The sequence below is a fragment of the Rhipicephalus microplus genome, chromosome 3 (genome assembly GCF_043290135.1).
Source record: "Rhipicephalus microplus isolate Deutch F79 chromosome 3, USDA_Rmic, whole genome shotgun sequence".
In the NCBI taxonomy this organism is placed as follows: domain Eukaryota; kingdom Metazoa; phylum Arthropoda; class Arachnida; order Ixodida; family Ixodidae; genus Rhipicephalus; species Rhipicephalus microplus.
In genome coordinates, this window is record NC_134702.1 from 34202748 (window position 1) to 34227108 (window position 24361).

Sequence of the window (24361 nt, forward strand, 5' to 3'; positions counted from 1 at the left end):
AGCATTCTCACTCTTAATTCTCTTGTGAGACTTTTTATCAAGCATGTTTGAGTTACTTTCGTGTGAAAATTTTTTGGTTATAGTTTCTTTACCCTGCATTCCAGGCTGAATGGGTGTGTCTCGGCGATGCATGTTTGAGTCACTTCATCAGATAGAGCCGCCGCCCATTCCTTTCGGACAAGAATCAGCTTAAGGCCCGCGTCTGCCCCAATTTTATCACTGGCTATGTAGGGCGTGTCCCTCGGCAATTTTTCAGCGAGGATGGCTTTCCTGTCACTCGCCAGGCCGCCTATAGGCAATCAGCGCAATTTTTTTCTTGAATTAAAAGCATTTTAGCCTCTAGGCATATATCTTTATAAGCCAAGAATCTCCCAAATGCACCAATGACAATGTATTGAGGATCACTGGGTAATCCATAATATATTCTGCGTAATGCATACATCGTTCTATTTGTAATCCTATTGCTGCGAACACGCCACTGTCAGGATTTTTCACTCCGTCGCCAAGTATCCGAGCAGCACCGCCTGCACGACGCATAGTCAGGAGTACGACACTGATTGTGGACAGCTTACATAATTTATAAAAGTCATAAATTACAAATGCAGAAAGAAGCACTGGATCTGGTCCATGGGGCCTCTACAGATGCGATGAATATGAAATCCCGGCTGTGTTATTTACTTCTTGGCTTTGATTGCACAGGAGTTGCACCCCTCCATCCAGCCGTTCATCCACCCACTTCCTCACCATTCATTCATATATCCATCTAGTCATCCGACCATAAAATCGTTCGTCCTGTTTATATCTCATTCTAAGTATCGTACATGATCATAAATGGGTTTGTCACATTCAATGTCTCAAAGTGATTCATTTTGAGAGACCCCGTAGTCGAGGGCTTTTGAGATTTGCAACCGCCTGAGGTTCTACACCGACAAGGTATACGGGCCTCTGCATTTCGTCTACATCGAAATGTGAGCACCATGGTTTAGTAAGAAACCGTGTCTTCCGGTTGAGCCGCCCCGCCCCGTAACCATGCACTGTGCCAGCAGGGTAATTGATTAGGGTGAATGTCATGTAGAAGGACCCTCGCCAGTAAATAACGTCTCTCCTCGCTTTATGCGGTGTGATCAGGACATTGGATGCTAATTTGGAAAGCACACAACCACGCATATAGGTATACATGTCAGTGTGGCATAAAAGGTAATATACATTGCTAAATTATTGAAATTATAGTATCATTACGTAGCTATGCTATAGAACATAAGATGCGCTTTTGTTTAGAAAAAAATTATTGCCACAAACGTCAATAACACTCAACAGAACATTTCCTTCTTAGACATACTTTAACGATGATGACAAAACAGACGTCATTTACATGAACATGGATATGAGATGACGTTGAAAGAACATGTACAATCGATGGTTCACACAAACACAACCACAAAAATACATCAAGGTAAACAAGAGACACAAATAAAACATAAGTATGTACATTTTGCATATTTACATGTTGGCGTGCCATTTCTGCCGGCGCATCGACAGATCAGTCTACCAATACCAGGGCGGCCGAAAGACAAGTTTCACTCGTCCGCCACAGATCGACACAAAAGGGCAAGACCGGTGCCAAAGAAATTCCTCTTCACCGAGGAAGAAGAGCTCCTCCGACAAAACAGACAGCAGCTCCCCCCGATCGTAAATCGCGTAACAACTCATTCGTAAACCGATCGTAAATCGCATAACAACTACGCGTAAACAACTCATTCAACGACCATTCCGCGTAGATCCCTTGACACTGTCTGGCAAAACAGGTTACGCCTCACGTTTTCGGTTCGTTTTCCTGGACCCTCCATTGTTCAGATGCGGCGACATGCATTCTTAGCAGGCGGTGCCTAGACTGGCTGCGTGCCGTGGTGACGTAGCAGACACCATTAGGAAAGTACATGTGCGTGTCCCGGAACTCGTTCTCGCGCGACCGTTATGCTGTTCCTTTGTACAGAGCGTATACTTCTCGAAAAGGCCGTATCAGCTAACCCAAGCGAAAGGTAGCAAACAGGGCCTGTTGTCTGGATACGCATTTACAAGTAACATAGAGGCGATAAGCTATTCGCCTATTGTGAGTTCAAATTACCAATCTGGATACGTAAAGGTACTTACTGACACAGCCACGTTATCTTTACTAGAAAGCTTTAGAACGGGATATTTGCGTTTACGGTTGGTATCTCTAGCTTAAAACATTAGAGTGCTTAGGAATCAAGGAAGGCAAGAACGAGAAATAATATTTAAAACTTGATGCAGGCTAGGCAGGTTGATTACGTCATGCGCATGAATTGGATGGAAGGCCTGCCATAGTCTTGCAGTAAGTCGGTGCTCGCGACAGTTAAAGGGGTATTTCGGGAAATCTGGTTAAAGAGGTCAGCGTAACTGTGGTGAAAAAAAAAACATTGTCCCCTGCTTTCTGTAACTTATGAAACATCGGCAGCTATCCGATATGGTGTAGTCGATGTCTGCACCAGGTTTTTCGTAGCCGACACCTGCCGTATACGCCTATACACCTTGCTAAATAGCAGAAAAAACAATTATACAAGCTATGATTAAGTTATCTTGTCCCCCCCCCAATGAGCTTTGTTATGCACGGAGGCTAATTACAACGTCGTATTTAAACACACAGAACTTACCACTCTCACTGCATACCTTTTTTTTTGTTGGATAAAAAAAGCATGAAAAGACGAGGAGGTTTACTAAGAAAATAATGAGTGTAGAAAATTGATAAGTATGATGAAGCGTACATCAGCAGCCTGATCACCTTATTCTATCGCTTTCTAGTATTTCACATGAGCTTGAGTGCACTTTCAAACTCTTGAGCCCCAAGGCGGCGTATTGGGCTTGCGACAGGTGAGGTAGCACAGGAGGTAGATAAAGGACGAATAAGACTACTTATTCACAAGCAACGTTAACATCATTCACAATAAACGTCCGTAACAGCTCTAATAAAAAAATGGCAGCATATCCACGGAGTGAATAATGGAGAGTGGGGCGAAGCATTCGTCCGTCCATGCGTCCGTCTGTGTGACCGTTCATGCGTTTATCCGCCCATCCGTGCGTGCGTCTGTTCGTGCATCCATCCCTGCGTTCGTCCATGCATCCGCTCCTGCGTCCGTTCATGCGTTCATCCATGCATCTGTGTGTCCGTTCGTCCATCTACTCATCACTCCAAAAACCACCATCTCACATCTTTTCCTCATATATTCCCCATATAGAAGCACCGCCATCCAGCGGACATTCCAAGGACTAAACGACAGGTGGCACACGCACACTTTCTTATGGCTTGCGCTTCAGGTCTACTTCCCACCTTTAACCACCTCGAGTTTATGGTATATACCAGTTCATTGTATTCATGACACTGCGGCTCAACGCTCGCTAAACCTTTCTAAAAATAAGGAGGTTACACCCAGCGAGTATAACGTAGCAACCCTTTCTTGTCAGATAGTGCTCAATGTAGATGCCAATGGCTGCTAATGGGGAATGAGAGACAAGAGCATTCGGCTTTTAGCCAATGCGCACGCCGCGAACTTTTTATTGTTCAACAAAGCACAGGAGAAATCTCCCACTGGCACCACCTTGCAGGTCGAAATGTAACACTTGTTGCAAACTACGACTACGACTACGAGGGACGAACGGGTGCCGCTTTAAGACAGACAGACAGACAGACAAAGAACTTTATTCAGGTCCTGAGGAACTGCGTTGTAACGGCCCCGTTTAGGGGGAATCCGTAGCAGTCGCGGGCCGCTCCCACGTAGGGACCGGAAGACCGTGGCCCTCCGCCCTCTCGCAGGCCCTCTGGACAGCCCGAAGTTGAACCAGGAGGTCGCCGCTGTGAAGGGCTTCCTCCCAGTCCTCTTCTTTGTTGAACTCTGCGTCACGTAACGCAGGACATTGCCAGAGCATATGAGGTAATGAGCAATACGCCTCACCGCAGTCTGGACAATGCGGCTCGATGTTGGGCGAAAAATGGCTGAACCTGCCCCGCGAAGGGAAAGACCCCGTTTGGAGCATCCTGTAGGCCGATGATTGTGGTCGCGTAAGTTTAGGATGAGGAAGTGGAAAAGTCCTCCGAGATAAATGATAATGAGTCATGATCTCGTGGAAAGTGAGCAGCGAGTCCCTGTATCTTCCGGCGTCCCCGCCTGCGAATCCGCCGGGACCGCCGCGGTGAGCGATACCTCGCGCACGGTCATGGGCAAACTCATTGGCGTTGGGGACATCAGGATGTACGTTGGCCCCCATGTGGGCCGGGAACCATGTTATGGTGTGAAAACCGGCAGCCCCCTCACAGCCGAGGATGGCCGCTGCCTCACGTGAGATCAAGCCCGAGGCGAAAGCCCTAGCTGCGGAACGCGAATCTGTAAAGACATTAGGACGCGATGGGTCCTTCATTGCTATGGCGATGGCGATTTGCTCAGCCACCATTGCCGAAACCTTTCTAACCGAGGCAGAGCATAGGAGTGTGCCACTATGATCGACCGAGACCACTGCGAAGCGATCCGAACGCCCGTACTGGGCTGCATCGACAAAGGTCGCGAGATGCGGTCTGTTTGGAACTGATTTTAATAAGGAACGGGCCCGAGCTATGCGGCGCCCTACATTGTATTGTGGGTGGACATTTCTTGGAAGTGGAGCTACCGAAAACGTGCCTCTGGTCGAGGGTGGTAGTGTTACATTACGCTGGTTAGTCGCCGTAGGACCGCAGCCTATCGATTCCAGGATGCGCCTACCAGCCCTCGAGGACGATAGTCGCACGACCTGAGCCATCTGCTGGGCCTCTATCACCTCCGAGAGGGAGTTATGCATGCCCAATTGTAGGAGCTTCTCGGTGCTAGTGTGGATAGGCAAGCCTAGAACTCGCTTTATGCTTTTGCGCAGTAGTGTATCAATTCTTGCCTCTTCTCTTTTGGACCAGCGCAATGCCGAAGCGACATAATTAATGTGGCTCATGAGAAATGCATGATAGAGCCGAAGGAGATTGCTCTCGCTCAGCCCACCCCTGCGGTTCGAGACCCTGAGTATGAGCCTAAGCATGTTCTCTGTCTTGGAGGTGATGCGGGCTATAGTTCGTGAGTTGCCCCCCTTGGACTCTAGCAGGAGTCCGAGGACCCTGATGGAGTCCACCCTGGGTATTCTCTGCCCATCCCGTGTGTATAAAGCTATGGGAATCTGTTCTAAAGGAGTGAGGTTCCTCAGTCCTTGTCGGGTGGGTCTGTATAGTAGTAACTCAGACTTTGCCGATGACAGGCTCAGGCCCGAACCGACTAGAAAGTTCTCCGTGATGTCTAATGCCTCTTGGAGCGCCTGCTCTACCCCGGCGTCGGACCCTCCCATGCACCACACGGTGATATCGTCCGCGTAGAGAGCATGGTTAACCCCGCGCACCGTAGCGAGTCGCTCCGAGAGGCCCTTCATGGCAATATTGAAGAGTAGAGGAGAGATGACTGCCCCCTGTGGGGTGCCTCTCGCTCCCAAGGTAAATTCCGTGGATTGGATTTGACCGATCCTAATGGTAGCCCTGCGATCCCTGAGAAAAGACCTAACGTATGCGTGGAACCGTTGCCCTAGACCCATAACCGAAATTGCCTCAAGCACAAACTTGTGCGAGATATTATCAAAAGCTTTAGCTAGGTCTAGAGAAGCTTCGCCCCTAATAACACAACAATTACACAGCCGTTTTATGTAGCAGATAGACGCATGCCTATTGAAACTTGGCCGTGTTCATCGATGCGAGGAAGAAGTGGTGTTCACGGTTCACCAACGCACGTGTTCCAATCATTATCTCTGCACATCATCCACTTAATCTTCCTCGACAATCAACCAAAAAGAAGCAGTTAACCTTACATACTTCATCTGGACACCTTCTAGCTTTTATATGCTCGCTTCGTTTGAGTTTCTGTTTATTTCTGGCTTCTTTGCGGCCGCGGTGTTTCTATGGTTGTCGAGGCACGCCGTGATGGAGCGTCCGAGCTTTCAGGACTTAGAATCTCAGGTCAAGCCACATCGTAGTGTTCATGGTGTCCACAACAGCCACGTGAATGGCGTGTTTTCAAAAGGCACGCTGTTGTAACACGGAACTACACACTCCTACAAAACAAAAATAAATAAATAAACATTGTGTTCTTTATGAGCAAAGTGTTGTTCATTAGTGCGTAGAAGGCAACGTGGAAAGTCAAGCCAACAAGAACAGTTGGCTACAAACGCCGAAGAGGCAATCTTTCGATGACCACCGAGTTGTTTCACTTATTGGGGGTTGTTGTGAGGCGTTTTGTTCACACTTTGCTATAAAAAAGTGTTACGGCCTCTGGTGTACGAAGTATATTTGAATTCTAGTTGTTTTTCGCGATAGGTATTTCGGAACGTCTATCGATAGCAACGCCTTTAGCGTGGGTTATAGAGCTCAGCTTGGAAACAATGACTAAATCAATGTGATAATGTTGACGAACCTAATTTCTTCCTAAACTTCCAGAACTATATGGAGCTGGCTGAAGCTTAAATATCATAAATCAATCAAATATATTGAAATCCTGAGGATGTAGTTTCCAATCATTCGGTCCCCGTTGTCTACTGTCCGTATCACTTCATTTTGATTCCCAGAAACGAGAAATGGGCTGAAGACATCATTGTTTGTGAGTAAAAAGACATATGGAGCCAATATATACTAAATACAATGAAACGGTAGGCAGTAAAGGCAAGGTTCGAAAGCCTAAGTGGCTACAGCCGCTGAAACCGAGAAAACAAGAAAAATTCGGCCGATCAAAATCACCTTGGGGATCAATATTAAGAGAAGCATGCGCATGGAAAGTGAATGTGTTGTAATTTTTTTATTGAGCCAAACCTCACGAAGTGGCTGTAATGTTATATACAAGTACACGCCCAGACATACGTTAAATAGTCCCATATATTTTACATAACCAGTTGTTTACAGTTGTGTAACGATGCCATCATATATATATATATATATATATATATATATATATATATATATATATATATATATATATATATATATATATATATATATATATATATATATATATATATATATATATTAGCAACACCAGAAGCGGTAGGCTGATATGAAGCGCTGGTGATCGCGAGAATAGTATAGCCCTGGACCCTGCTACATACAACAGCTTCTTTCTTTCTTTCTTTCTTTCTTTCTTTCTTTCTTTATTTCTTTCTTTCTTTCTTTCTTTCTTCCTTTCTTTCTTACTTACTTTCTTTCTAAGCCAGTACAGAAAATGGAGCGAAGGCAAAAGGCCTTCAGTGGATGGCACCCAACTACGATTGATTAACCAGACGAAACGGCTGTATGATATATAGAAGTAAGACCACGTTGAAGCCGCAAGGCTCTTCTTTATTCGCACTCTAGAGCCTCACTGCTCAGGCCAGAACGATGATTATAAATTTTTACAGATGAAAAGCTGAAGCGCAAGAATAATGCTTACATTAAGCGGCCAGCATGACCGTGACTTAGACTGTGGAGAGACGTCAAATGAGAAACTCCAAGCGCGAAACGTGAACAATCTCAGCACCATGGCAGCGAGGGTCAGCAGGAAGATCAGCAAGAGTTACGCGCCAAATTAACAGGGGATGTTTGCTGAATGATTATATATGGTACAAGGAGCCGCGACTTGAACATAATCCGGGAACTCAAGTTGGTGTCTAAAGGAGCACTTCGTCACAAAGTCGGAAAAAGACGTCCCGATGAGAGATGTCCAACTGCTGCTTGCAATCATGTGGGCTGGCTTCCGTTGTTAGCGGAGCAACTTACTGACACTTAAGTCTCGATATGAATTGTTCTGAGGTAGTTTAAAAATTATCGGTAGAATGAAGCGGCGACAGTGAATATCGCCGAACGTCCATAAATGAGGTAGAAGGGTGAGTACCATAGTACCTTGGATGGTGGTATTATGCGGAAAAGTGACAAATGGTAAAATATGTGGGGTTTAATGTCCCGAAACCACCATATGATTAAAAGAGATGATGTAGTGAATGGCTCCGGTGATTTTGATCACCTGGGGTTCTTTAATATGCACCCAAATCCGAGCACACGGGCCTATAGGCACAATAAAATTGTTTACACCCTTATGGGTGTAAAAAGGGTGTTTTGCAGATTTACACCCTTTTTGAATGAATGTAACACCCTTTTCTTTGCTGGTACACCCTCAGAGAAGGGTGCAACTGGCAAAAGGGTGTTATTATGCCGTTCGTGAGGGTGTTGAAGAACAGAAGGGTGTACACCTATAATTGTTGGAATAAAAATTGTTCCGTTTAACGTCCCAAAGTTGTCATATAATCATTAGAGACGCTGTACCGAAGGGCTCCGAAAAGTTAAACCACCTGGGGTTACTTAAGGTGCATCTAAGCCTAACTACACAGGTCTCGCACTCTTTCTCGTCCATTAAAAATGTGGCCGCCGTGAACTGCCGGGATTCGATCCTGTGACTTGCGGGTCAACAGTTTAGCACCATAAGCACCAGACCACCGGCGCTGTAGTGCACGTGCAAGAATCGAGCTGCATCCATGCTTGCAAATAAAATACCACGCATAGCGCAAGGAATGCATTCCTTTCCTAAGATAACAATGTCGTAAGGATGAAAAAAATCAAGGAAATGATTGAGGCATTGACAAATTTTACAGAACACTAAGAATAATTGAGAAAATGTAAAAGAGACTAACTTCTCCTCGCACTGTATGATTCGACATGCTTTGCCGCTTTATATCGTCCGTATTATATGTGAATAAATTAATGGGCTACTGTCACGATCTACGGACAGCACATATTCATGTGTAGAAGCAAGTGAGAAAAAAAGCTCGAATTCATTACAAAAAACCCTTGCTCTGTCAAAAGCCGTTCGAGTACAAGTTGTTTTCACAAGATTATCGAAGACGAGACGTGCTTGGTCGAAAAAGAAAACAATGCACTACCTTCTGCAACCATGCGGGAGCACGGGAAGTGGTTCTTTAGGTGAAGAAATAAAGGTCAGAGAATGGCACGGTCAGTGCACGCAGCGCCTTTGTGAAGCGAAGGGGAGAAGGGTACGAGAGGAGGGAGAGACACGCCTCTCGCCCCCCCCCCCCCCCCACACACACATATATATATATATTGTGGGACACTGCGACCCACGCCGTAAAATGGGGGGGGGGGTGTATGAGGTGATCAGCAGGGGGCACTGCAACCCCCGTCGAGTTAAAAAACTTACGTCGAGTTACAGTGCCCCCTCTCTATTTCTCTATGTACCTATAGGGATTCACATTGACCCCTAAGTGACCAAGGGCCGCCCCCTCCCCCCTTCCCCCGTGGTGGGCACGCCTATGCATAGGCACCATCAATTATTGCAATAAAATTTTGTGTGTAAATGTGTGCGTCAACAATAGTACATTTCGAATTCAAGAACATGAGTGTTTTAGGTGATTATTACCGCTGTTCATTTGTTAAAAATGCATTGTACCTGCAAGCGTTTCAAACTTCGCGCGCTAAAGTCACGTTAATTTCGCTTTTTTGTAAAGATAAAATTGTTTTGTCTCCTTCGTTTTTATGTTATGTATACTTCCGTTTACTTTTTATACTTAAACGCATTACTAAAGCATTTTATTTTGCCTTTGTACGTCTGCGGAGCTGTAACCGGAGCTGTAATACATGTTTGGGCGTGCTTGCTCGCTGGTCGGGCGCTGCAGCTTGTCGGTTCTGCATCGTTTTTTCTCGTTTTTTGAGGTGTGCTTGCGCGCTGCGTTCGTCTTTTGTGTTCTGCCGGTGCTGCCTATTACGAAGATGAACTCTACTCAAGCGAGGACGTATGGCGTCGCATTTTGGAACACTCGCCAGGTACGTACCACATTCCTGCTGTCGGCGCTTTGTCAACACCGAGAGCGTGATAACGACGCCATGCTACGTTTTTCGTTACATGTGGGCGATAAGTGAAGTTTTTTAACGTAGCGAACCTGTTTGTGTGTGTCATTTCATCAGGATGACGGCGTTTTTGTAGGAAGTCAAGCGTGGGCGAGCTTTTTCTTTCGATTCAAGCATGCTTCGGTGTGTGAACATGGCGCGTGCGTGCGCAGTGGGAATTTCGCGGCGGATTTGTGCGAGTTGTGACGGCGCTCGCCTCTGTCGGCAGTGGTGTTGGCAGGGAGCCCTGCTCGCGATGGACCAATATTTTGGTTAAATAATTGTTGGGCGAAGACGGCGTTTGTTAGCTGTAAGCGTTGATTACGCCTAGGGCGCGTATGTTTGGATCTCTTAACTTGAGGATTTTTTTTTGCATGCCTGTTCATATTGTGTGCTACAGGAGTCAACGGGTTCATATGTTGTACGTCCAAAGCAGTTTGAAAAGTTTCATATGTTGTACACCCTTTTTTTAAACTGCTATCAGAAATTGCTGCGGGTAGCCGAACGTATGCCGGTGTATGCATCCACGCCGGCACGCATCTTTGGACTACCCTGTTATTCGAGTTCGCGTGCAGCATGCTGCCTCGTCTTAGGTACGGCTCGCAAGGCTTGCACGTATGTACGCTTAGGTGTTTATGCAGCCCGTTCAGTGAAATCTGAGCTTACGTTATACACTCGCAACATAGGTTGTCTGATGCGTTCGGAACCCATGAATTTTGTGAGCCGTTCGTTAAACTTGAACTGTATTTCCGAACAAAATTTTCATGGCTTATTGGACCCGAATAACTGTAGCTTAACTGTGCGAGCCCTAATTCGATCAGTAGTTCATGCGGTAGAGCACATTTTATTTTATTCAGCTTGTTTTCGCTATGCTTAGATTTCATTAATTTGTGGTGGTTTATTAAATATTGTATGTGCCTCGCCCAAACTTTGTGTTCAAACTTTGCTAAGCAATTTTACTTGTACGAACAGTAAGAACAGTTTAGACCATCACCTCCAATGGCATTTAATAACAGATTACAAGCTTATGCCGATCTGGTCAGAAACACACATGAAAACATTGAAAAACCACACACTGGCCACGAATAAAAGCACAGTCTTTGTCACTTGTGAATAGGGCTTTTGTGTGGGGGCCAAAAAGTCATGCTTTCAATTAGGGTCAGCATGTTGTTTTGTCTTCACATCAGATGACAAGCTTCAGTAAATTCTATAGGCATGCGATACAGTTATAGAAGGGATCTGTGGTGTTTGGAGAAACGAATATATCATTTAACGCTCAAAACTTGCAATAATGTTATACATCATAGTATGCATACATAAGGCATGCACATGTTGCTGTGAAAATGGAAAATTGGACAGTATGTTCATCTGACAATCATGAATATAGACTGCATGTTTCCAAGCTGTTGGCATTGACGCAATTACACAACTTCAGAAATCCCAGGCAGCACGCCGCCGTTGGACCAATCTTGGACCAACATTGGCTAACATCGGCACCGACGTCGGCCCGCCGACGTCGGAAGTGCAACTTCTTCCAATGTCGGGCCGACGTTCAAGCCAATGATGGGCCGACGTTTTGCCGATGTTTTAGCCAGTATGCAACCAACATTGGGCCGACGAAGGCCCATCGTATTGCCGACAAAGCTGCCAATGTTCGGCCAACATTGGGCCATATTTCAGCCAATCACATGCCATTTTTACGCCGATGTTTGCTGCACCACGAATATTGGCTACGGATGTACGACCGACATTGGACCAATCCAGGGCCACATTGCAGCCAATCAAATGCCGTTATTACACCGCTGTTTCCTGCACGACGAATATTGGCTACTGATTGGCTTGCCATCATGTAACCATTACTAGTAGGGAATTTTTCTTACCGGAAGATTTAAACAATATGCCTCGATGACCCACTCTTGTAGCTTTGCAGCCCTCTATTCTTGGGGCAACAGAAAATTGAATGCTGAGAACTGAAAGCAGTTACTCGATCTATTTCATCTATTATACCTCATTCCCTTTGCTAACACTAGAAGTGTAGTTTATTTTTTTACCAATTTATCTTTTGCAATAGCGAGTGCTTTATTTGGTACTGGTATTTGGTACAGCAGATCGAAAAAAGTCGTTAGGAAGTAAATGTTGAAAGCGTACGTCCCCCACTTGCAATCCCCACATATGTCCCCCTCATGGTAATCGAGAATATTCATAGTTTAGAGCATTTTTTTGTAACTAAAACATGGTGATGGTGCTTCCGAATCAGCATAAGCTAGCCGAACAGTGCACCACCGACAGTCTGCAGACTATTTATTCTTTGTTTTTTTTATTTATTTGGTACAACAAAAAATGTATACATTAAAAAATATATATACACAACTAAAAAAGGCCCGCTCTACTGCAGGTCAGGTTGCGTTGGGGGCACAGTGACAGTGGTGCTGTCAAGGCCCTGGCTGCTGTGGCTGGGCAGGAAGCCAGCTGCCGCGAGCAGCCGATAATCTGCACTCTGAGAGTGGGGATCATCGGGCTGCTCCACAACAAATGCTTCTCTGAAGCGCCGCTTCCTGCCCCCACAGCGATCACCAGACCCTGGCAGCCACCTCTTAATAAAGTTGAGGGCCTCCGCCTGGTCGCACCCTGCTTTTTGGCAGATGACATCTGCATACAAGAACAGAAATACCATAGTACACATGAAGCACTGCAGTACAGAGAATACACAAGGGTACACACACATAAAACAATGAACAAGTCTAACCTGTCACTAATCTACAGAGCCTCAGGTTCACAAAGGCCCTTTTCCCTTTTCTGCCATGAAGGCTGTACAGCACTTGCACGTCATGTGCCAATACAGCCTTCATGGCATTCACACCAATTTCTCGAAGGCCACGTCCCCCAATCTGCAGGAGGTGCTTGCGCTGTAAAAAAATGCAAGAAGCATAGATGGGGTAAACGCAACAGCACATCGAAATGTTTTCATGATAAAAATCTGCAAGAGGAGGACACTGAAAACAACAACTTGAATTTTTGGGCATCACAACATTTCATTGTTTTTTTACGCTAACTTCAACTCACTTGACCTAAAATGGTTTCCACATCAGCCCTCTCACACTCGGTGTGAGAACCTTTCAGAGTCCTTCTCTGAATGCAGTTTCGCTGTTATGAAATCAAATACAACACTGTTATAACCCTTAATAAATATTGATTCTAGCTATGAAATAGTATAATTACTTTGTACAGTGCTCAAATTCCAATACACGTTTCTTCGAGGTTACAATGTTTTTGCCTGAATGTTGACCAGGAGTAGCTTCTACAGGTGAAAAACGATAAAATATGTGGAATTCAAAAAGAAGCTTGGACATGTTTTTAATCAATGCATTGTAAGCAGAGCACAACAAGATAAATGAACATGATCAAGGCGTACTAAGAGGCAACCTTAGAGCGACCAAATCTTGGTCATAGATGAAACTGATAGAAAAATAAAGGTCGCACTAGATGGTCGCACCATTTGCTGTTTATATTTTTCTGTGATAGCCAACATAGAGGCCTGTCGCTATAGAAATCTCATCACAATAAACAAAGGTGCATTTTTATTCACACTGCGAAATTGGGTGCATGTTAGATTTTTAAAAAAGTAAGAAATCGGCTAACACAAGGCAGGGTAGCTCAAAGTAGAGAGACTTTGAACTGTAGCTCAAAGTAGAGAGAGCCGCAGCGGACACGAAATAGGGTGATAAATAAACAAAATTACTGAATGTCTGTTTTAAGCAGGCTATTGCTAGTCACTGCCCATCAAACACACGATGCCGCCTACATCGTCTGCTAGCTTAGGACAGTTCACTCGGACTTCACAGACTATAGTAAATACAGTCGAATCTCATTAATTCCAACACATTTAATTCGAACTGACGCTGTGGTCCTATCAAAGCTATACCGCGCTCCGAAAATGCTCTCAGCACCCCGCCCAATCCTGCGGTGGCACTTCAGACACCTCATCGCTGTGCTTGAAGAAGATGAAGAATAGGAAAGAAAAGACTGCGGTGGAATGTTTGCCAAACGCCAATCTGCGACATTCCTGTGCCCCGCTTCGGCTTTTTCCGTCCCTGCCACGTAAAGACCCTTCTCCTCTTAACACTGCGCATGAAGAGAAAGAGGGGAAAAAAAGCTGTCGCAGAGAGTTGGCTCTCTCATGCCGATCTGCAACGCGCCGGTGTCACGCTTCCCTGTTTTTCGTTCCTGCTATGTAGAGACTCTTCTCCTCTCAACACCGCGCATGAAGAGAGAAAAAAAAAAAAAAGCTGCCGCAGAGTGTTTCTCTCTCGAATGCCGATCTGCTTTTCTCCAGGTGGAGACGCTCCTCCATTCTCATCATGTGCTGGCCACGCTCCGGCTGCAGCGCAGATGGTAACAGTGGAAACACAGTTGTCTTCGAAGAGTGTCAGCACTGGACATTGCCGCGCGCAACTTCTTTTGCCAGGAGAATACTGAAGCCGAAGTACAAATGCTTTGCAAACTGCACGCAAAACTTGTTGACTCGTTGCAAGGCCAACGGGTACAGACATGTATTGACTACTTTAATTAATGACGGATGTCCTGTAATTTGTGAATAAAACTTCTCCATGCACATGCATCACTGCATGGTGAGTCCTCCGCTCGTTTACCGCATTTACTCTATTCTACCGCGCCCTCGATTGTAACGCGCGCCCGATTTCCACGACAAAAAAAAAAAAAAAAGACATCGGTTGCAACGCGCACCCTTTTTTCTCGTTGGCCCGCTTGATCACACCACTAGCGAAAACGACTCTTTTTGAGAGCGTCTTCCGTTTAAATATGAAGTACGGGGGAAGCTTATGCCTATCTGACGTGCAACAGAGCATTGCTGTCACTCTAGTTTTACCGTGGCCCGATGTCAGTACACAGACTTGCTTCGCCCCCTTCTCCTAGACGGTTGAGGTGCCAGGCATGTCGAAGTAAAGAGGCGTGTGATCGGCATTCCCGATTTGCCCAAGCAGGTAGCCGTTGTTGTGCCGCAAGTTTAGGAGGAACCTCTGAAGACTCTGAAGCTTTTCTTCGTACTCCTCCAGCAACTTCCGGCATATGCCCGTTCGCCTTCGGAGGGAAAAGCCTTTTCTCTTCATAAAGTTCGTTAGCTAGCACCTGCTCGCTTTAAAATGGCTCTGCATTAGCCCTTTTTCTAAGGCTAACTGCATAGCCTGCACTTGGAGCAGTTCTGTCGTCATGGGCCGCTGTGCCGCTCACTGCTTAATCACATACTCGCAGAGCAGCTCTTCAATTTGTGGAAACCGACCCTGCTGTGGTCCACTGAAGCCTTGCGTGAATCTTTGCTGTCGACAATATTCTGCTTTTGTTTTCGCCAGTCCCGCACGCACGTTTCGGGAACTCCGAATGACCGCGATGCGACCCGATTTCTGTCCGTTCCGGCACACGCGACGACTTTTCTTTTAGAAGCAGCATTGTGGTGCACTCGAGTTTTTGGAGTCGGCCCTACCATGCCGTCGATGCTAATGTACTACAAGATGACGAACTCCTCAGCACACGTATGAAGTGCCGCACATGGGAAACACGTAGGCAGAAATGACCGACGCGCCATGCCGACGCACGTAGGGGGCGGCCATTTTGTAAGTGGCGATGCCAATAGAATGACCATATTCAGTTTTTTTTTCGTACTCGATGCTAACGCACATGCGATTTATGAACTCTCTTAACCGAAAAAAAGGTGCGTGTTAGATTCAAGTAATTACGGTAACTTTCATTATTTTGAACTTCTTTTAATTTGAACAAATTTTCTGGCCTCTTTGAGTACGAATTATTCATATTCGACTGTAGTACAGTGGCTCATGAGATAACCTGACTAGTTTGTTTCCCGAAACACAGTATCTTAAAGCAGTACTAAATTTCTGCATGTTACATAGGCATATTAGAAATCAAGAAAATTACACCAAAGCCGCAGCCACAGCTTTACTCTGCACAGCTGCCTCTGCTGCCTCCACTTCTCCAATTGTACCAGCAGGCAGCCGGGGAAGGTCAGAGGGGCGCTGTGCTGGCTGGGCGTGCTGAGGCACGGACAAGAGCCGTACCTTGTGCTTCAGCTGTCGCACCTCCTGCAGAACCTCTCTTTGTTGCTGCCGGATGCCAAGTTGGATCCCCAGGATCCGTAGCAATAGAGCTGAAACATACAAATACCATATTTACTCGCACAATTTGCATCCTCACATAATTTGCTCACCAGTATAATTAGCCAGCCTGCTTTACTACAAGAAACTTTTTGCTCGCATACTTTGCCCTCCCCAACCAGCCCGAGCCACCTTGCCAGCACACACACAGACACATTTGACTTCATGATGCTCTGGTCAGGCACATCTCTTGTCGAGCAGGCGAGTGCAGTCTTACACAAAATGGACTGAGTGCAAGGTCCCTTCTTCCATGAACTTTTATGCTTTCCCTAGAATATCGAACTTGAAAACTGAAACCTGTTTATGTGTAGTCCGAAATGCCTAAAGGTTTGCCTCCTATCTTCCCACCTCTTCCACGGCAAGAATGTATTCCCGAGACACAGCACAGATGTTGAACGCGTGCAAGGACCTGTCACATCAACTAGATGAGGCAGATTTTCGCACTAATTTTTTTTTTCGGTTTCGCCATCTGGCCATTGCGTTTTTACCGTTCCTTGTGATAGGCTACAATAATTATATACGAGGCAGATTGCTGTTATAAAGCTTACCGAAGAAAACTGAAACCGTGCTACCGCTAAGCACATCAGCGTGGAGTTCTTCGACATGCAATATTCAGTATGGGAGCCAGCAGAAGAGTGCGTTGAATAAGACTTAGCATAGAAGCTTGGGTGTGTTGGTTAGATATCGGAGGGAACACAACGCAATAGAAGACTGGGACAAGGAATGGACACACACACACATGAAGGGCGACACACACAGCACTGTGTTGGCATCGCGCTTTCTTGTCTGCATCTTACTTTACGTTGGGTTCCCGACAATTATTGGAGAGTACTTATGTTCTCTGGTATAACCCTGTCGTGGGAACTGGTTTTTGTGAGCACTGTTCGGAAGAACTTCAAGAAAATGGGGGCATTTGAACAGGCTTAGCAAACAAATGACAATCCGCTTTGAGACAGCTGTGACAGCGCCTGCAACATATATTCCAAGTTGAGCTTTTAGGCCAGCGATTCCTACTAGCTTCACACATGACCGGATTGACAAAAAAAGTACACATAATACGCGAGTATATACCGCATTTAACTCTGTAGCTTCGATGAACCAGGCAGATACACAAATTTATCCAAAACTCCATTGATTCTGTTGCAAAATTATTCAACAAACAAATTGCGATGTTATCAATGTTACTATACGATTGTGGCACTTTACCATTGCAGCTTTCCAAGAGGCACACATAGTGCAGCGTTAGTTCACCACTCGCAGTTAATTGTATGCAGTAGGTTGCTCACAGCAACTGACTGCATGCAATGGTGAACATCTTGCATGCTTGCACCGCTGTTTCAGCATGCTGGCTGCTTCCCATACGGCTATCAATTGATGTTCACAAAATTGGGAAGATGAAGAAAGACTACACAGTGCCCTCTGGCCACCCTATACTCCAAACCTCCAGCCAACAAACAAACAAAATAAACAGAAGTATGCAAATGAATATTATTCCTAATGCAGCTGGAATGGAGTGTAGTTTTCACCAATTCTGTGTGTTAAGTCAATATGGAGTGAGTTAACTCCATAAAGTAGCTTTTCTCATAACAGTGTTCACTCTATTGTAACACAAGAAGTGACTTCATAGCATCTAGAAGGAAGAATAGAATCTTCAGTATTTGATAGAAATGTGAGGCTCTACCTTAAAACAACAATAATCTGGAAAAAGAACTTATTACATTCGAAAAAAAAAAGGTAGCACAGTTGATCCCTTTTACAAGAGACACTGATGTAACAGACAAACGGGGATGAGGCACCAGTGTGCAGGCTGACATTTGGCCCATCATGCATCAGGCACTCTGTAGATGCGCCTGTGCAGCCGGGAGCCCTACAGTCAAGCATGCTGAGCAAGACTGTTGACCACTGTACAATGACACATTGCCACAAAATTTCAAAACTTAATTTCACAGACTTCTGCAAAAGCTTCTTACACTCTTGCATAATTTTTGCACAAGCTTCTCTCATTCTTGCGTGATTTTCGTCAGAACATATAAGTGTTGGAAGTTGTATGTCCCCAAAAACTTGCACAATACAAATAGCATACATTAAAGTCTACCACTTAATACGTGCATAGCGTAACAATGAAAGGAAACTCACGCATGGTTTGCTCCGAGCCTTCCCCGTGCGGTGCCTCCTTGAGCCTTGGAGAGCACTGTACAGCTAGAGCAAAGTAGCATCAATCCAGTGTTAATGGCAGGTTAACAAGACAACAAAACTAACCCCCATATTCATAAACGCTCCCCGACTCGACTTTCACCCTTCACTTGACAGAGTTGAGCACTGTGCCGCTGCTCGTTTGAAAGCGACGCTGCGCTACTCGAGAATCACAGCAGATTATTGCTGACATGCAGCAATTTTCTCTGCTTAGAGACGGCGCTCCCATCAGCCATCTCAAATGAAGGTGAAGCGTTGAATGGAGGGACGTTCTAGAATAGGGGGTAAGATTGATTGCAAGAACACTACAATAGACACACTTAATTTTTACACTTCATCTATATTGCACAGCTACACACATTCTGCATCCTTATAATGCAACATATACATACAGGCTTATAAAGTAAACACTGTGGGCTGCTCAAATAACACCTACACAAAAAGATTACCCAAAAGTGGCTATGCGCAAAGTACTTTTATTTGAAACTCACAAAACTTTTGCGGTGATGGAGAATAAATAAGACAGGTTACGCTTGGAGGCACATGAGACCTTCGCAGCTTTCATAAAGTACAAAAAACAATATGGTATGTGTGTGTGTATGTACGCATGAAGCTTCAGCCTTTACATACGGTTTCTTGAAAGAATCGACTATGAATTTTATGGCACCTGTGTCCTTCAGCGCAATTGAAAGCCTGCTGATCAGTGTGTGCAATTGTGGAATAGTTACATGGAAAATGGCGTGAAACACCTAAAATCAAATTTTTCTAGCTAGGAAATATGCAGCTGTGAAATATGCAACAGTGGGAGGTGACCACAAGAGTGATTTGAGTGTAAGCGGCAGTATTCCGCATTCATGCACCCCGCCATTTTCAACTGTTGCCCAAAAGCAGCACCACTTCAGCGTGCTACTTTTTTTTTACATCATAAACAGCACGGAATACAGCGAGGATGAAAACAACATATGCAATTAAATTTTGAGCACTACTATTTATGGTGCGCATGATTGATTGATTGATATGTGGGGTTTAACGTCCCAAAACCACTATATGATTATGATAGACGCCGTAGTGGAGGGCTCCGGAAATTTAGACCACCTGGGGTTCTTTAACGTGCACCTAAATCTGAGCACACGGGCCTACAACATTCCCGCCTCCATCAGAAATGCAGCCGGGATTCGAACCCGCGCCCTGCGTGTCAGCAGCCGAGTACCTTAGCCACTAGACCACCGCGGCGGGGATGGTGCGCATGAAAAAAAAAAAAAGCCTTTGTACAACGACGAATTCATAATTTGCCTTCACGGACATTCTGTTAGGCTGCACCACATACAGATTTCTTGTGGCTTTCAAAAGAGATTTGAAAAAAAAATAATAATAACCGTGTTTACTCTCGTCATGAGCGCACTCACTAAGTCACCCTCATTTCAGTCGCCAAAATTTTGAATTTTTGTTTCTTCCACATATTAAACACACACCTTACGTTCATCTGCTGAAGTCCCACGGGCTCCCCCCGCCCCCCCCCCCCCCCCCCTTGCCGCCTTCGCTCACTGCACCGTGCCATTTTATTTTTGTTTCTATTTGTTCACGGAACGTCCCCTGTCTTTTTTAATTATCTCTTGTAACATATGTGGCATTATCTTGTTCCCGAGGTGCCACAGGTGCTCTGCTATGTAGATGCACCATTAAACTAGTATTTTTGATCAACTGTGCATTTCTGATGTTTACCTTGCAAGTACGTAAAACTGGCATGCTTCTTGATCTACGATACACATGTGGCTTGTCTCACTTTGAAGGAAAAGTTAGCATACAATGGTGTAAATGCTTAGAATTTGAAATATTGAGGCAGCAGCACACCGGAGATGATCATATGGTAAAGAAACAAGTGCTGCCTTATTACTGGCAAGTTGTCACTTATATGTACAAATAAATTTTGCGAGCTAAAGAAAGTACAAAAGCACAGCGAGGCTATGATGTGGTTCAACCTGTGGATTCACTTCATTTATCACGCCATATGATGAAGCTTCCTTTGGTAAAACTGCTCAGATAAGAAAAAAAGTTTGCTGTCCAATACAGCAACTATACAAAGTGTGCACGTGCATCTCGCAGCACCTTTTCTTCACTTCCGAAATGCGCCACCAACATGCCCGGGCACCAACCGAATCTATCGCCTACAACTGCCATGTTGTCTCCTCGTGCTTGCACCCGTTTAGTTTTGCCTCATGATGCAAGTTTGAGAAATTATGAGCTGCTAGTGAGGCAAGTTGATTTAGTAGTCCACGCAGAGGGAGCAGAGCTTAGGGTGTTTCTTCGCTGAAAGTTATAACCTGAAATTGAGAACGCACATTCCGATTTTCCTAAAAGTACCAGCGCATTTGGCTGGTGCAGATTAACAAAAGCTACTTGAAGAAACTTTGCATTATTTGCATCTTCAGGTGCAACTTCATTACGGGTAAGTGCCATAGCCAAGTATTTACCTGCAAACAGATATAGCTTACCAAGATACTGTACATACAAACTTGTCCGCAGTTAAAATCATGATGGCGAGGAAGGCGGTTAAAATCCTGATGGCGATCGCGGAGATTTGGTATTGCATTGAAACAAACTATAAAGAATGGGAAACAATATTAGTTCACTTTGAAGTATAGCCGATCGGTTCAAGTTGGGCGTCAGGATTTTTTTTAATTAGTCAATTAATTCTATACACGGTCTCTATCATGTTCAGTGACTCCACTGTACATTAGCGTACAACAAAAGCAAAACACAAAGTGAAAAGTGTGTTAAAGCATACGCGAAAAATAAAGTGATGACTGGCATTACCGCGGCACACACCACGCAAAGTCCCTATCTGCCTTGTATAATATTTTCCTCGACTATTTCCACAAATTTCAATCAAAGAGGCTCAAGCTCAACATCAGCAATGTTTAAAACACTTGGGGGGGGGGGGGGCATTGCTACTTTGGTGACGTAGGCCGTGACAATATATTCATACTATTATATCTCTTGTAAACTTGCCTAGCTCTGCACGACTAGTTTTCGATGGGAGCAGCTGCGCTTCGCACAACCACTCTTAAAATTGCGGCTCGAGAGATTTTGAGCTTTCACTTGTTTTTGGGCCAGGCAATTTGTAGTGAAAGCAAGATAATAGGCCCTCATAGGTTGTGGCGGGCAGCCGGTGTACGCCGTGGCTGGTATATGTGTCGCACATCTTGATTATCTGGTCTTGTATCGAGTGAACGAGCGAGGCCTTCCTAATCCAATGAGCTCGTTAAAGTAAGACAACAAAAAACCACAATGCTTCCACATCGTTCACAGCAACAGATGACGAGCCCCCAACAAACCGCACTGCAGCACGTGAACTGCCGTAGGTACCCAGGGAGTTACCCGGGCATGGCGGGAGAGGGCGACAAAGGCAGAAGTGACATCACAAGAACACTATGTATAAAGGGGACATTTAAAGACTTTTTTCCCATTTTTAAACTTCGTGCACTGTTCTGTCACAATTTATAGCTCAGAATACTTGTATTTTGAAAAGGGCACTAATTCATAAGCCCAATGGTTCAAGGATGGGTGCATTTAGGGGGCCCATTCTACGTTTTACTTATGCCCTTCAAGAACTTGCTTACAGGGCCAAAGTCCTGTTTCAGAAAGAACACGCTAGTGCGTGGCCAGCAGTCCGTCAAGCATTAGTGCTGGTGAGATTTGGAAATGCAGCGCATGAGCATCCTCATCTGCTACTTCTCTGCTCATGCTCTCGGGGCTTACTTGCGAGGCACGGTCCTTCGCACTTTTCATTTTCACACTGTAAATCAACTGATACCAACTCTGCCTTCCATTATTTAATAAACCAATATTTCATGGTCACGAGGATGAGCTTAAAATGTTTGCTACATCAGACCTGAACAGCATTTTGAGTCATCGAAACTTGCTAGTTGCAGCGAGCATTATGCGAAAAATATGATGTGCTTTACGGTGACAACTTGCAAAACACTGCAGCAACGATTAAAATCATGCATTTTTTGTGCTAACAGGAAATCCCTGAAGCAGGAGGCACTGGGCTAGATAAATTGTGCAGCTAAAATACGGATGCGCTTTCCAATGCTGTCATGCGTACAGGCGGAGAAATGGCAGACAAAACTGGGCGCACCCCGATTCTATGCGCATGCGTTCCATTCACTAGCCTCGCTGCCAGTTAGCACCACATGGCTCACTGTCCATGAGCTCGCTTGTTTCCTGTAACAGTGGACCATACGGTACACCTATTTAAAAACGAGGATAGAATGTATATAATGCAGCATCTGATGAAGCCATGACGATGTGTTGCTGATGAAATCTGGAACTCTAGTTAGTACCCTTACTGTTAACCAGCCGACCGACTAGCAAAAAGATTTGCGACTGAAATGATGGCATCTACACCTGCCTTTAAAGGGACACTGAACAAAGTTTTTGCCGCCGAGATTTTCAGCCAAAGCAAAAGATTGGGCCATGAAATTCATAGACAATAATAATTTCAAGCAGAAACTACGAAAACATACTGAATTTAATGAGCCTTTTACAAAATGCCGCGTCTAGCTCTTAGACACGGCCTTTTATAAAAGGTCGCGACATTTATTTTTCAAGTTTTTTTTTTGTTATTCAAGACAAATCTACGGTGCATTGTTCACAGAAAACAAAATTGCCTCGGTAAGATTTTTTTGCGAGCAGCTTACTAATTTTAAGGCAGGCGCGTTGATTCGTGAACTGAAGGATGCGAGTGATTGATCTTGCCTGCTAGTGGCTAGGCGACAAAGGCTTTACCTCATGTCCTGGTGTAGCTAAGTCACGCAAATGGAGCAGAAAATGTGCATTATCATTTATTTCACCTAAATATCACACGTATGTGACTTATTGCCGGTGACAGGTGATCAGGATGAAGTCGACAAGTTGCAAATCTGAACAAGAATTCACTCGAATGAAAAACCAACCTATACTCACGTGCACGGTGAAGTCGAACAGGTCGTCCGTCAATGTTGTCGCTGATGCCCGAAGGAAAAGAGAAGAGGACAAGCGACGGGGTCGTCTCTTTCTATAAAGTCGGCGGAACTGCCAGCACGGCCAACACAAAAGGCATCGGGTTGACATTCCTCCATCTGGGCATCAGTCGCTCCACCCGGGCATGCAGCTGCTACTGGTTCTACTACTATCCTCTTCCCCGTGCCTCTTCCCGACATTGCAGTGTTGCTGCCATACTCGCGAACCTTTTTAAATTAAAGCACGCAATCATGTATTATCGTGCGCCATACTAAACTTAAAAACAGTGCGCCGGTACGTGAGATCACGAAGCGCGGTCCACGCCATCACAAGAGCAATTAGAGAAATGAAACAAAAAAAAAAACAAAAATGTATAAAATATTTTGTCTCAATACGATCCGCAATCCAGTTTCCTGCAGCGGCTTTTGGCTCTGTATGAACGGCCAAGCCAGTGCCAAGCCAAGCTTGCGTCCCTGATCAGCTGTTTGTTTCCATCGAGAATTCAACAGTGAACTGGCAATTTGTTCAGATGATATTGCTAAAGGGCTTGAAATTGAATATTTCTCTACGTACTACTGCTGTACTTTTCCTCTCTGTTTCCTGACCACAGTGATGAGATTGAGGAGGTTACAATTCAGAAAACAGCAAGTGCAGCTCAAGCATTGCTAGTATCGCTGTTTCGGTAATAAAATGTTACAAAGATTTTGCCCCGCGACCTGCTTGCCGTGTTCGAGCACCCAGTAGAAATTTACGGTGCCGCGTTTGAAAGAGTTGAATAAAGTTGCAATATTACGAAAGAAAGGCTCTGAAGCAACATCGTATTTTATCAGGCCTACACCTCCCACACCTAGACGAGTAAAACTCGTCGATATTATCTTGCAAAGCTGTGTATAATATTTAAAACACATTCTTTAGCCCACGATGAATTGTTCTCTCGTGTGGCTTCTCCATTTGGTACTGTCATGTTAACTTACAAAGGCAACTTTCCATATTTAGTCTCTTTAGATGTTGCAAAAGCTTGACACGTGGTGTGTATGCCATACTGAAT

General features: G+C 44.9%; 1 protein-coding gene and 1 long non-coding RNA gene across 5 annotated transcripts in view; one reads left to right on the forward strand and one right to left on the reverse strand.

The window, feature by feature from the left end:
* Positions 1–9705: 9705 nt before the first annotated feature.
* The window catches only part of LOC142803678 (uncharacterized), a 354643-nt gene continuing 339987 nt past the window's right edge, over positions 9706–24361 (forward strand). The window contains exon 1 of the long non-coding RNA XR_012894222.1: positions 9706–9871. This is a non-coding gene — a long non-coding RNA (uncharacterized LOC142803678). The remainder of the gene's footprint in view (positions 9872–24361) is intronic.
* LOC142803677 (uncharacterized) lies at positions 12235–23665 on the reverse strand. 4 transcript variants are annotated; one of them, XM_075889222.1, is made up of 5 exons: positions 23278–23665; positions 18253–18315; positions 16021–16109; positions 12681–12840; positions 12235–12583 (listed from the first exon to the last, which is right to left on the reverse strand). In XM_075889222.1, exons 2-5 carry the CDS (start codon positions 18254–18256, stop codon positions 12321–12323), a joined length of 516 nt encoding a protein of 171 aa, XP_075745337.1. In that variant the 5' UTR covers positions 18257–18315; positions 23278–23665; the 3' UTR covers positions 12235–12320. The 4 variants fall into 4 exon arrangements, with proteins under 4 accessions (XP_075745337.1, XP_075745338.1, XP_075745339.1 ...); XM_075889223.1 differs by lacking the exon at positions 23278–23665 and adding an exon at positions 22333–23221; XM_075889224.1 differs by lacking the exon at positions 23278–23665 and having other exon boundaries at positions 18253–19787.

Coding starts and splice junctions, on each gene's coding strand:
- LOC142803677 (XM_075889221.1), bottom strand. CDS start 12,957: ATGCCCAAAAATTCAAGTTGTTGTTTTCAGTGTCCTCCTCTTGCAGAT. Junction 12,584..12,680: donor GCTCTGTAGATTAGTGACAG/GTTAGACTTGTT, acceptor TCTTGTATGCAG/ATGTCATCTGCCAAAAAGCA.